This window comes from Gymnoscopelus microlampas (genome assembly GCF_963454915.1).
Source record: "Gymnoscopelus microlampas genome assembly, chromosome: 13".
In the NCBI taxonomy this organism is placed as follows: Eukaryota; Metazoa; Chordata; class Actinopteri; order Myctophiformes; family Myctophidae; genus Gymnoscopelus; species Gymnoscopelus microlampas.
This window is the reverse complement of record NC_139950.1, coordinates 38406758-38421441: the sequence shown is the minus strand read 5'-3', so window position 1 is coordinate 38421441 and position 14684 is coordinate 38406758. Positions and strand designations below refer to the sequence as shown.

General features: G+C 43.7%; 1 protein-coding gene across 19 annotated transcripts in view; it reads left to right on the top strand.

The window, feature by feature from the left end:
• Positions 1-14684, top strand: part of dst (dystonin) — a 146955-nt gene that overhangs the window by 99832 nt on the left and 32439 nt on the right. For all 19 annotated transcript variants that reach the window (XM_084076801.1, XM_084076800.1, XM_084076809.1 and 16 more), the window contains 10 exons: positions 61-541; positions 968-2436; positions 10415-10576; positions 10788-10958; positions 11268-11434; positions 11963-12122; positions 12362-12688; positions 13051-13135; positions 13625-13866; positions 14420-14626. In XM_084076801.1, the coding sequence (XP_083932927.1) occupies positions 61-541; positions 968-2436; positions 10415-10576; positions 10788-10958; positions 11268-11434; positions 11963-12122; positions 12362-12688; positions 13051-13135; positions 13625-13866; positions 14420-14626 (3471 nt within the window). The remainder of the gene's footprint in view (positions 1-60; positions 542-967; positions 2437-10414; positions 10577-10787; positions 10959-11267; positions 11435-11962; positions 12123-12361; positions 12689-13050; positions 13136-13624; positions 13867-14419; positions 14627-14684) is intronic.

The window sequence follows — 14684 nt, the reverse complement described above, 5'->3', positions numbered from 1 at the left end:
TTGGATGTACTGTATGTGCTACACTATCAAAGCTCATGTTGACCCTTTCTTTCCCTACAGATCCTCCAGAATGAATTTACTAGCCGTAAGCCCCAATATGAACAGTTTGAAGAAGCTGCCTCTGCGATCTTAAGCTCCTCGCAGGGGCACGACCCGTCCAGCGGGGAGTCGGTGAGGGCACAGCTGACCGCTGTCACCCAGAAGTGGCAAGGCCTGACGGGGCAGCTGGATCAACGTGCCAGCCTCATCGACCAGGCCGGGGAGAAGACCGGAACCTTCCAGGAGCTCCTGAGAACTCTCGGTCAGAGTTCTGCTCAACTGGAGATGCAGCTCAACAGCCAACCTGACACTGTGAAGAAGCAACTGGAGCACGCTCAGACCATCTCAGCTCAGCTGAGAGAGGAGAGGAAGACGCTGAAGCAGGCTGAAGCCCTCAGCACTGAGCTCACGGCGATGGTGACAGAGGACTATCTCAAAGCAGACCTGGCCAGGCAGCTGGAGAGTGTTAGCAAGCCTCTCAAACAGCTGGAGGAGAAAACAGGTTTAGTCTCATTTTTTATGTTGTCTTATGTCACCGTAGGCTGTATTGTTCACAAATAAGAAACATTTCAATTGTTTAAGGAAATACAAATACACCATAGGCTGCATTGTGGCCAAAGCATTCCATATTGCTAGCAATTATTATTGAGTAGTGCAAATGTAGTTGAACCATTCATTCAACTACAGTTTGCAGTAATTAGTTAATTTTGTGACACAATAGTAGATTAACTGTATTAGCTTTTAACTTCCCACTATTTTGGTGTGTATTTTAAGTTTAATAAATTAAATTGTCTGTGAAAAGTGATCTGATCTCATGAAGTGTATTATTATTGGCTAATTATAACATGAAGATGAAATAGATAACAGATAATTTCTACTACATTATTACAGTATTACTAAAGTTAATTGTTGCATTTCTTCTCTGTAGCAAAGCGAATCCAGCAGCTGAACTCGACCTTTGCCAGTTCCCAGCAGTTCCACCAAACCTCCAAAGACTTCCAGGCCTGGCTTGATGAGAAGATCCAAGAGCAGTCTAAACCCCATCCCATCTCCACCAAGGTGGACAACCTGCGCCGCAGCCTGAAGGAGCACAACACTCTCCAGTCGACCCTCTGTGAACATGAAGAACCTTACAACACCATCATTGGTGAAGGGGAGAAGCTTCTGCAGAACACAGATGGTGCTGAGAAGTTGGCACTGCAAGGTCAGCTCTCTACCCTCAGCTCCAACTGGGAGGAGGTCAAAAAGAGCTCAGCAGACAGGGCTGACAAGCTCCAGGTGGCTCTGCAGAGAGCTCTGAAGTACCAGGAGCATGCAGAGAAGCTCAACTCTTGGATCCAGGAGTGCGAGTCTGGCGAGGGTTGTGTGAAGCTCAGTGTTGATCCTGTGGCTGTGGAGACCTCAATCTCTCAGGTGAAGGCCCTCCAGAAGGACGTGGACAAGCACAGAGGGGCGATGGAACAACTCAACACAGTTGCAGATAGTGTTCTGGAGGTGGCCAATGCAGACACTGATTCGATAAAAGAAGAAAAGGTTGGCATTGGCAGAAGAGTAGACGGTGTATTGGAGAGACTGCTGACTAAGCGGGAGTCACTAGAGAAAATCTCACTGAGACTTAAGGAATTTAATGACACTCATAAGGAAGCAAAGTGTCAACTTCAGGGAGCTAAGAAGCAAGTGGATGCCTATGAATCATTAGGAGTCCAGGCCTACAGCAATAGGAACTTAACCAACATGAAAGCCCAACAGAAAAGTTTGGATTTAGTGCAGACCCAGGTTGAACATCTGAAGAACCTGGCAAAGGACCTAGTAGTGGAAGTCCCAGATGCTGATGGAGTAACAGACCTCCTACTGCAAACCGACAGCCTCGAGCAAGACTACAGCGCCATCAACAAGACGGTAGAGAACACTTGCTCAACCTTAGAAGGTAAGCTGCAGGGCATCGGCCAGTTCCAGAACAACATCCGCGAGATGTTCACCCAGTTCACCGACTTAGACGACGAGCTGGACAACATGGCGCCGGTGGGCCGTGACTTAGACACCCTGAGGAGACAGCAGGACAGCATTCAGAGCTTTGTGGCTAAACTGCAAGATCTGATGGGCAACGCGGTCAACGCCGGCGACAGCTGTAAGAAGATGCTGGAGACGGAGGCCTCCCCAGACCTGCTGGGCCTGAAGAGAGATGTCGATTCTCTCGGTAAGCAATGTGGCAAGCTGTCGGACAGAGCCAAGAGCAGAGAGGAGCGGGTGAACAATACTCTCACCCATCTAGACGAGTTATACTCTAAACTCCAGCAGTGCACGGACAGACTGAAGAGAGCTGTTGACAAGGAGGAGTCCCAAGGGCTGGTCGGCATGGAGACAGACGTGATCAATCAACAGCTGGAAGCCTTCAAGGTATTTCAACACTTTATCACCCCCCCCAAAAAAACATATCTATGTATTACAAAGGCATATATCTTCCCAACAGGTAATATAATAAGGTGCACGAATGAAATGAATTGACAGTAACATACAATGTTTGTGGATTGACTGCACGTCTCACATTATACTAGTACAAGTTTTGCCATTGTCCTCTCCGGGGATCGGTTTCTCTTGCCACACCAGTGAACCTGATGACATAACTGTGCCAGAGGGATTATAGTACTCACACACTGTGTCCTGTTACCATCAAGTAACTACTGGCATTAACCCATTTAATCCGGGAACGCAACTCTGTCATTTTAGATTTAGTTTGGCTATTAAAAAATAGCAGATCTTTTTTTTTTTATCGTGAAAATGTGTGCAAATCTTTGAATATATATATTTTTAAACCGAACATTTTTAACTAAAATCTACAAATGTTTGCTTAAAAATATAATACATATATTCAAAGATTTGCAAACATTTTCACTATTTAAAAATAAATAGCAGAACTACAATAGCCAAAGAAATCTAAAATGACAGAGATGCGTTCCCCGGATTGAACGGGTTAATAATGGGCAGCTGGCAGTCGTGGGCGGTGTTGGCCCTCGGAGCCCTAAAATTCTGCCCATATTAATTTCGATGTAAAACAGTTTTTTAAACTACTGTACATTTTTCTATGTAAGAATAACTGAATAGAAGATACACCAGTCTTATTGCAGGATGCGATAGCATTGTGCTGAAAGTAGTGTACCACTGTTTTGCATAAGCCCTTGTGGTGGCAGAAATTGAGAGCAGGTCATTAACTCGGCGACACTGGCTATGTATGAACCAATCCTCGTGGGGGATTGCTGGTTTAGGGCATCTGGTACTAACAAAAGAACTGTGACTCTCGTGCGGGTCGGGGTGGGTGAGGGGGGGAGGGGCCATGGGAGCCAGGTGGTAAACAGCAGGATGTCACTTGTGTCAGTGGTCCGAGGTAATGAAACTGGGCCCTGAATCCTCCCTGCTCCCCTATATACCATTCACATTGGCTTTAAACACTGAACATGGCCTAGCTTTATACTTAACCCTGAGGTTAGCTGGCCCACTGCTAATCTGGTTCCTTCCGACACTGCACCAGTTAACCCATGCAATCCGGGAGCGCATCTCTGTCATTTTAGATTTCTTTGGCTATTGGAAAATAGCAGATATGCAAGCTCATAACGCGGCACCGAGTGCCGCGTTATGAGCTTGTAGATCTGCTATTTTTTGAAAAATCATGATTTTTTTTTGCAAATCTTTGATTTCTTTTGGACATTTGTAACTCAAATCTTTTCTTCTGGGGGTCCCTGGAACAAAATATTTTACAAATGTTCGCTTTAAAAAATATGTATTCCAAGATTTTCATGATTTTTCAAAAATAGCTGATCTACAAGCTCATAGAGTGCCACGCTATCTGCTATTTTTGAATAGCCAAAGAAATCTTAAAATGACACAAATTATGCTTTCCCGGTATTAAAGGGTTAACCTGCAGCCAGTGTATATTGCAGAATTGAATTCTTGTCCCTGAAAAATAAATACGAACCCAGACCAGTAGCAGATTAAACATTCAATCAGATGACATGAGATATATTACTTAGCCCAGGGCTAAGTGCCTGGGTTTTTAATACTAGAACGGCAAAAGCCTGTGGCTAATATGATAAGTGTGGTTGCATATACACAGACCGACAGTGTAGCAATGTTTTATATCAGTATTTAGTCTAGCTGTTAATTCTGGATCCATTTCTCATACAGCAGAGTGGTCGAGAGGGTGTGTTTAGACAACGTTTTTCCACTTAAATTACCATTACTGTGCTTGGTTTTACTGTTGTTATTGTTATACTAGTATTATTGTTGCTGGTTGGAGCATGAGACTTAAAGGGATATTTCTCTTTCAAATAAAATAAACATTAAAAAATATATGTAAAAATAAATTTAAAAAGTAATAGAAAAATCATGGCCCCCTCACGCATTAGAAGGATATTCTAATGGGTGAAGGGGGCATGATTTATTTATTTATTTATTTATTTATATATTTTTTTAATGTTTCATTTATTTTAAAGTGAAATATTGCTAAAAAAATAAATAAAGATGTCACTTTCCTAAACATCCACGTTGTTTTACTAGCAGTTGCACTGGAAACACAGGTTTTGATACCAGTGGGAATAATATAGCTGGCCTTTAATTTCAAAGGAGCTTTTGATCTATTGTATTGTATGGACTTCTTTGACCTCATGCAAATTCTAATGTTGACAAACCCCAATTTCACATACTATCCTAGTATAGAGAGACACTGGACAGCTTTTCCCTGATCAGAGAATGTCCATTCTTCTATTGCCTGTCATTGTGCAATAAATAATCACAGAATTATATTTCTGCAAACTGTGACGGCTTTAGTCAGAGGGGGATAAAGAAAAGATAGCCTGTACTATGACTTACATGGATGTAGAATATTCTAAAAGCATGTAAATTCCTTCAGAGGATTAACCTATATTTAGATATACAGTAGACAGAATTACTAAAATGGCTCATTCATAGGCTTGCAAAATGACACATATCCATGCAAAGATAAAGGGATTTTTTATTTTTGTTTTAAGTGATCCCTCCTCCCATGTTAGTCGGGGGGTGGGGGTACATTTAGTATCATAGAGTGCATCTCAACACCCAATTTATCCGCAGGCTCTAAAATATCACACAGGCGTTTTATATTCAATTTTATGCTGTGTGGAGTTTGTGTTTAATTAAAAGTCTTTTGAGCCGTGTAGCCATCAAAGAACTGATTGATTCAAGTTGTTGCTGAGCAACGTATGTCATGGTGGCTGTTCTTACGCTTTCTTTGTCCCAGTATCATCAGTCTGGGTGGCTACTGGTTAGGGCATCAGCACAGCATCAGCTGCGAGCGGAAAATCCCCATTGTTCTTATTCATGCTAACGTTACTTTGTGCTACGGATCCGGGGAGAATGACTATCTCCAGAAGCAAAGGCACATTATTGGAACGTTTATCTGTTTTACTGGAACAGTAAAGGTTTCAGTAGTTGTTTTTTTTAAGTCAAACACTTCAAAAGGTTTTTGAAAGACCTTGCGGTGTGTGTGTGTGTGTGTGTGTGTGTGTGTGTGTGTGTGTGTGTGTGTGTGTGTGTGTGTGTGTGTGTGTGTGTGTGTGTGTGTGTGTGTGTGTGTGTGTGTGTGTGTGTGTGTGTGTGTGTGTGTGTGTGTGTGTGAGAACCAGGCAGTGCACTTGGTACTTTGCGTTACTTGGCTCCTTTGGCAGTTGTAAAAGAAATAAACAGAGAAAGGCAGCACAGGGATCAGTCCACACTCGCGTGGCGTTACCATTTTAGGTCAAGATTTGAAAGAGACGCCCCTCACTTCATGATTTTTTTCCCCCCTGTTGTTTTTCAACTGAGAGTTATGGAACGTTCACCAGAGAAGATCTGGTGTTTGTACCTTCGTGTCTAACCCTGAAGTGGAGCCCATAGTGAACAGCATCATCCAACGGGGGAGTTGGGGGGGGGGGGGGGGGGGGGTACAGGGTGGGAGGGTGGGCCGAGAGAGGAGCATGTCTATTCTTTTCCCTCCTCAGACATTACATCATTGTCTCTTGTCATTCTACAAGGAATTTCTCGCCTGGTGAATCATAGCTGGTTCCCCTCAATGAAGCTGACCATGGGGGGAAAAAGTGCTATTGAGGAGTAGACCACATGGGGTTGCTGACTCACTGCTACACAGTGGTGACATGTTGTCCTCAAGGTGAAACCTGAAGCCACTATTTGCCAGAGGATCAGTATGGGAAGACCTTGGTGTCTTATGATTTAGAGCAGTGGTTCTCAACCTTTTCAGGCCACCACGACCCCCCAAAATAATCATATTTGAACTGGGGACCCCCCAATTTGTTTGGCTTCGTTCCACAGATAATTCTTGTGAAAATAGCAGGTCTATCGCGAGGCGTTGTGAGCTTGTAGATCGGCTATTTTCGTCTCTTTTTTAAATTATTTAACAATTTGGCCAATGTTTTATAATATAGTTCGTTGATTACTTTTGATGCCGTATTAGGTTTTATCATTTTTTTAGGTATTAAAAAGGTCTTAAAAGTCAAAGTTGTCAGTGTTAATTTAACTTTGAGAGTGTTCAAAAAGGACCCTTACGAGTCCATTCGGTCATCCAACAGTCATCCAAGCCTTCAAACGGTCATCCAAGCAATGACTCCATTGACATGGACAAGGAAAAGCAACGTTTCCTAATTGCTAAACATCCTCTGTCTGTGGTAATGACCTAATGTCATTCACAGCCATTCTCTGGAGAGACTGATGACCAGTGTGGTCGAAATACCTTTTTCCCCTAAGTAATGTCATATGTCCTTTCCACAACCTTTGGCCTGAATTTCCCTTGTAAGAAACAATATTCACATTCAAAATAAAGTAACACGCCATTCAGGATGAGAGGCCCCTGCAGCGGCAGGAAAGGAGGACTATAGATGAATAATTCGTCTTTCTTAATTCAATGGCCGGATTATGTAAAAAACTATGTGGGAATCAGTCACTGAACATCCACTCTAAATCCCACTTCTGCCATCAGGATGCTGTTATTGTCCAACTCCTTACCTAGCTACTGTGGTGGTGCAGAGAATCCAGGAAACTAATAAATTCCTTTCATTATCTCTCCCTCTCTCTCTCTCTCTCTCTCTCTCTCTCTCTCTCTCCTTTTTTCTTTTCTTCTCTTACCCCGGTCGCTGGACATAAAAAGCCCCTTCATGCACTTGGCAGAGCTGTCGGTGTTAAATTACCTGGGACCTCTGCCTCCCTCAGCATTCCACAGTAATTAAGAATATCTGCAGGGTCCACAGCAACCATCCACCAGAAGAGAAAAAAAACAAAACAAGGGAAACCAAAAAGAGAGAGGGGGAAAAAAAAACGTGTGTATCTATTTCAGCCTGGTGTGATGTCATCAGAGTGGGAGCTGCTGCTGCCTGCCGGTCTACCATGGTTGTTGTTAGATTCTTTCTTTTGGGGTGGGTCCTGCCCTCCCCTCCCTACCTCCCTCAGTCCCCCAGCCAAACTGATAGAAAGAGAATGAAAGTGAGTGATTGTGCTTGGATGGAGAGGAGCTGGCTTTAGAAGTAAAGTCATATGGGCCATGCAGACATAAGGGGGTGGGGGGTATTAGGGGGGGGGGAGAAAAAAAAGGGTCACGCTTCCACCAATCAACTTGTGCCTGAGCAGCCCTCAGCACAAAATAGAGTTGTGGCAGATGTTGCTTGAATAATGACTGGGGGCGGGGCATGTAGCCCTCTGCCAGGAGGCTGTCTGTCATTGCAAGAGGAGCGATGAGAGAGGAAGGACCAGCTTTTTTGTTTATCCAGGAGTACCGGCTTTTCCTCAGAAGTGGACCCTAGTTTTTTTTTGTACAGCCCACTGGATTTATCTCTGGATATACCACTTTGCACTTTTCCTCCGCTTGGCTTGTATGTGGATGCTCTGGGAATATAAAACACACAATAAGCACTTTGGACCGGAGAAACAATGATAAAGTTTTGTCAATGCAAAACGAAGAGCCATGCAGGAAGAACATTCTTTGAGGATAGGTGACTTTACTGAATGGCTGGACTTCCATTCTTCATGTTGACTTTAAGCTGCTATACATCACCTCAGTTTGGGCATTTTTTTTAAATAATGTACAGTGCATTTATTTTTCTGATGCCATTTTATTTAGCTATTTACAGTAGATCAGCAGTTTAAGTAATTGTATATATTGTAAAAAAAGAAGAAGAAAAGAACAGAAAACTCTTTAGGAGCATTTATATATTTTAAATGTTAAACATTTGGTATTTATTACTTTGCTTCTCATTTCAGTGAGAGCAAGTCAGTTCATATGTTTTATACAACAGTTTTTTAAGCACACATCTTTTGACACTTTTAGTTGCAAATGGTGCATTTGCACTAAAAAAACAACATACGCCTCAAAGAATATTACTACGTTTTAAGTAGTGTTTATCTTCTCGTCTAGTCACCGATAGCAGTGTGTTTAGGATGGGCAAACCTTTGAGCAGACCAGACTGTCTCCGCCAGAACCCGTCCTGTGTGGGTAAAGGCGAGGAGGAGGACATGAACATTGACGACTGCTATGTGCCTCAGAGGTCCATCTATGACACTGTGCGTCTCAACGAACAGATCGACTCCGGCTCTAAAGGCAGCCTGTCGTCTCGTCACTTCTCAGGTACCCTGCCCTACACACACCGCACGCTGGACTTTAGCAGCCTGTGTGGGAACGGAGTTCTGTCCTCCTCCAGCGCGTTTGAGCTGCGGGGACGCAAACCTGCCGCGCTGGACGAGCGAGCCGTCTTCGAAGGACTGAAACTCAACGGCGATGTCATCAGGGGGGCCGAAACGGCCGTGGCCAAGCCACGTCTTCCCCCGGGAGGGGAGAGGAAGGACCAGCCTCATCAGCGTAGGTCCTGGCGGGCTTTCGCCCCGACGAACCTCGCTGAGTATGCCAGTCGTAGCGGGACCTTGTGCACGGACGGCGTCGAGAAGACGAGGCTGACCAATGGCAGGAGAGGAAGGAGTATGACCAGCTCGCTTACATCCGAGGAGGACTCAGGCCTGTACAGTCCCACCGTAGAGAGGGAACGCCACGCCCATCGATCCCACAGACGAACCGGGCCTGGTACCAGGAGCCTCTCCTCCTCTGAGGCCATGCATGTGTCCGGGGACCTGAAGACAGTACGGTCCCTCAGCTCCGGTCAGGACGAGTTCCCTTTCTCTCCTGCAAGGGAGCACCTGTACAGATCTCTGCGTCACAGCAGCAGCCTGGTCCAGGGTCCCCAGCAGGGGGGCTCCTCCTGCATGATAGACTTCAGGGAACCGCAAGCCGTCTCCAATGGCGAACACAGATACTCCGTAGGCAGGTCATCTTTGGGATCAGCACCTAGGACTCACAACGGAAGCTCTGGGAGACGTTCCAGGACACTAATGGGCTACGATGAGTTGTCCACCGCTGAGTTGCTGGAGGATGTGTCATCTCAGGAGGACTGCGAGCTTCTCAGTGTGGTGGTGACACAGCCAGAGGCATACGGAAACAACGCACCCCCTGCCGAGCGCCCACGGCGGGCTGATACATGCGACGTGCGACATGGAGCGTCCAAGTTCAACATGGAGGACCTGGAGGAATTCCTCCAGTCAGTCGAGGCCTGTTTGCCGAACGGCAGTGTACAAGCATTCCAGCACTTAGGAGAACAAGACATAGAAAACTTATTGACTGCTATAGCCGCATGTCCTGAAATGGAACTAGCAGGCTTCTTCTCCCCACAGGTGCCCAAAAATAGCCTCTTCCTTTATGTTTGGGTGTTTGTTGATTAAGTGATCAAGCATGTGTTTCGCGCTGGACAGATATGACACTGTAGATTAGTGTTTCCAGGCTGCAGCTCAGCATGTACCTCACATATCAGATTACACAATGCCTGAATTAGGTTTAGCTCACTAGTTTAGCTTGGGAGTCTGTCTGCGTGATCCTGCACAGCTGTGCTTTAACTGATAGCCATGCTCTCTGCTTACAGTGGCTGCTGGCCGGCCGGCTGGAGTGAGCTGTTTACGTTTTGTTTTAAACGCTAACCTGGAGATGAAATGAATGCAGTCATTCTTCAGAAATTGGTTCACCAGCTAATTCTTGACTGAGATTTCTTTCTATAATAGATAGTGTTCATTTTAATTCTAACTAATACATTTTGTGCCATTTTGAATAATACCCATCAATGCAGGTAATGCATTGTTGAAAGCACTGCTCTCATTGGAATAACACTCCTGTACGTTTCATTCTCTCATTTTACCAGAACAATTGAATAGATAGAAAGAAACATAGCCTCTATCTGTCAAAAAAGAATCGCTAAACAAAGTCCTCTTTTTAATTAATGTGAGTAACTTAGTTTTTTTTTTCTTGTGTTGCATTTGACCACAGGTATTCCAAAAAGAGGAGATTGATCCATTGCATTCACAAATTCAAGACATCAACTCCCTGGGCCAGGGGCTGATCCAGAACGCTGGCAAAGGCACGTGTACCAAGGGCCTGGAGGCTGATCTAGAGGATGTCAACACAACATGGAATACCCTCAACAAAAAGGTTGGTGGTACTATTTTAATCTTTCTAAAACTGGACTGTGGTTACTTTCATACATTTTTTAATCAAGCTGAGTAATACAGTATTGCATTTGCTGTGTTTGATAGAGTATTATAAATATTCTCTTGCAATGTGTACTAGTGAAGTATCTTTACTTGACCTCAACAGGCGACATCTATATTTAACAGGCTGCTCTTTACATGTCCTACTGTAGATTGCCGAGCGCTCAGTCCAGCTGCATGAAGCCCTGTTGCATTGCGGGAGGTTCCAAGATGCTCTTGAGTCACTGCTCAGCTGGCTGACTGACACAGACGAGCTGGTGGCCAATCAGAAAGCCCCTTCTGCAGAGTTCAAAGTGGTGAAGGCACAAATACAGGAGCAAAAAGTAAGCTGATGGCATGTGGAGTAAACATACAAACACTTGATCAAGCACACACACTCACACACCGCCCAGGCTATTTCAGACTTTCCGTTTTAACTCAGAGAGAATTCACACAGCACAATAGCCTGGAAAGTGGACATCCATCTTGTTTTAATGGCATCCATTGTCAAACATGGATGCAGTACAAACCATTAGGCTTGGAGTTGAATCTAATGGACACATGATTTGTTTGCACTCGAACATGGCTTTGTTACTGTGTGAAGCAATGCTTGTTGTAAGAACTTGATGAACTCCTCTGTCCGTCTCCGACAGCTCTTGCAGAGACTCCTGGATGAGCGCAGGCCAACTGTGGAGCTGATTAAGAAAGAGGGAGAGAAGGTTGCAGCGCTGGCAGAGTCTGTGGATAAGGACAAGGTTGTAAGGCAGATTGAATGCCTGGGGCAGAGGTGGGACTCTCTGCTCAAGAAGGTAGAAAACAGGTCTGTGTTAACACTTGTAATATTAAACCTTTACAAATGTGCTCTTTCCATCACAGTGACTATAGTCTTGCTATCCAGTTACTGGAGAGAAGCCCAAAGTAAATATGAAATCTGAATTTTGATATATTATTTTGATAGTTATTTAAGACCAGGATTCACGTCTTCCTTGTTTGGGAAAATTGCTTTAGGTGGAAAAAGAAAATATTGCAATGGGCCAGGTGTGTGACAAAGACATCTTATAGTATATTATTTCAATGATGATCTCTAATCAGCAAAATCTGAACAAATCTGTTGCTTTCCTTTGGGGGGTATATTGGCACTGTATATTTGAGATTTAGTATGTGATTCCACTCCAGACTAAATAATTAGGAAAAAAACATTTATTTATGACACGTCACTCACTGACACTTCCCGATAAGGCGCACAGGTTACACGTATACTGTTCGCTGCACATTTACATAATGATGAATGTATGTAGATTATTATTTTTCTTTTTTTCTCTGTTGTCCTTGGTTATCATTTCGCCAGGCACAAACAGCTGGAGAGCATCTTAGTGGTGACCCAACAGTTCCATGAGACCCTGGAACCGCTGTCTGATTGGCTCACCGCCACAGAGAAACACCTGGCTAACTCTGAGCCCATCGGTACACAGACGTCTAAACTGGAGGAACAGATCGCCCAGCATAAGGTATCTTACGTCACTGTGTCTTCCCAGCATCCTCTCTGATGCTTCATGACGCTGTATGTTGTTTTGAGTTGTTTCTTGTTCATTCATTTTGTTCATTTATTTGAGGTTTTAGTGCACCTTATATTTCCCATCTCATATTTTCCATTGGTTTTCTTTCAGTTCTTTTTCTGTTGCGTTTCATATTTTTGTTTTGTGTTTATGTCGTTTTCCCCCTTTTGCGTATGTGTCTGTGCTGTCAGGCCTTAGAGGAGGAGATTATGAATCACAGTAAAGACCTGTATCAGGCAGTCAGTTTTGGTCAAACCCTCCGAGCCGTGAGCTCGGTGGACGACAAGGATTTGGTCCAGTGTAAGCTGGACGCCATGCAGGCCGGGTACATGGAGCTGCAGGAACGCTGCAGGAGGAAGGCGGAGATGCTGCAGCAGGCCCTGGCCAACGCACGCCTCTTCGGGGAGGACGAGGTGGCCGTCATGAACTGGCTCAGCGAGGTGCACAGTAGGCTGAGCGAGGTGTCTGTGGAAGACTACAAAACAGATGTTCTTGAAAAGCAGCTGACCGAACAACGGGTACACACACACACACCACTCCGCATCTCCTCCTCAGGCCTAACATTAAGTTATCCCTTTGTTTACATTGCCTCAATCACATTTCAGTTGGTTTATGTTCATTTATGTGTCATGCTTTGTTTATGGTTTCTAAAATGGAAAGTCTCTTAACCACTTAAGCCCTATTTTATCCTTTGGCTATCTGAAAATAGCCGATCTACAAGATCACAACAACACATCACATTGTGATGCATTTTGAGCTTGTAGTTCTGCTATTTTACCCAAATTTTCTGAAAGATTTTGAAAACTGTTGTTAAGAATAGGGTTAATATGGTTATTATGTCAGTCTTAATGGATTTCTAAGGATCACTCCTTCATTCCAGGCTCTACAAAATGACATTGAGTTGAGGAAGCAGAATGTTGACCAAGCCATCTCCAATGGACTGGAGTTATTGAAGCAAACAACAGGTATGGCTGTGATGCTGTCAGATATTAGCAAACTGATTTCTAACTCAGGGTGTCTGTCTGGTAACTCAGTCAAGTTAGTGCATCGACCATGTGCTCCTTGTGAGTCGAATGCAACGGTTGTCAGATCTTGCATGTCTCTCCTCTCTCTGCCCTAGGTTTCCTGTCTCTCTACACACTCTCCTATCAAAGAATCCAATTGAAAAATAATTTTAAAAAAAAAGAAGAAAAAAAAAATATATATATATATATATATTATATATACTGTATATATACTGTATATATATATATATTTCTGGCTCCTTTAATCTGTTCCCTTGTGATGGCCAAGGCTTATTTAGCTGATGTCCATGTGCAACTGAATTAGTATAACTTAACACATTTATACACATGTATACCACTTTGAAGTACCATTACATTTTCTACAACACCAAAACCCAAATACATTCCACACATTAATCAATTCTAATCACTTCGTTGTTGTTTTGGCAGGTGACGAGATTGTTGTTGTCCAAGGCAAACTGGATGGAATCAAAACAAAATATGCTGAGATTAAGAATATGAGTGATGATGTGTCCGGAACCTTGGAGCGGGTTCTCGCTCTGTCCACCAAGCTGCAGAATACACACGAGGAGCTGGGCTCCTGGCTGGGGAACGTCGAGGCTGAACTCAGTGCCTTCGCTGCCCGACAGCCCACGGGAGAGCAGCTTACTCGCACACAAGATAGACAGAAGGTAAGGGTTTTGTTTTTTGATCAACCTTGTTTTTTTGGTTTTGTTTTTTGTTTTTCTCCCCCACTTAACCCATTAAGACCTGATGCCGATTCTAAAAATGTCTTCTAAATCCTTTAAACAATTAAACAGTTGTAAGTTTTTCATGTCAAGGACCCCCAAAATGATATGTATTTATTTGTCCGTCGACTCTCATCTCAAAACATTTTGTTCCAGGGTCTCCAGAAGTAAAGATTTGAGTTAAAAATATTCACTTAAAAATATATATATGTAAGATTTGCACACATTTTGAAGATTTTTCAAAAATAGCCAAAGTATAAAATGATGGTTAAAGTAGTTAATATCTAAAATGAAAAAAAAAAACAACAACTAATGTATAGAACCCTGTCATTGTCAACCCCTACTATTTGGTGTTAGGAGGGTTGTAGACAACGATACACATGGACATGATCTATACCATCTTCACCACCTGGCTTTTATTTTTTAGAGTGGAGTAGGTGGGGGTGCCGAAAGGTATTTACTGAACAGACTGATGCTCATTCTGTGCTATGTCCAGGTCTTATTGAAGGAGGCCAAAGAAAAGAAGGTTCTGATAGATCAGGTGAATGAGCTGAACAGTTCTCTACTGGATCTCCTCCCATGGAACGCACGCGAGGGGCTGGAGAAGCTGGTGACCGAGGACAATGAGCGCTACAAGTGTGTCAGCGACACCATCACTCAGCACGTCGACCAGATCAACGCCGACATGCTTAAATCCCAGAAGGTAATCCCAGCTGTAAACACATCAGTGACTTTTTATCTTCATCAAAGTGCTCTTGATT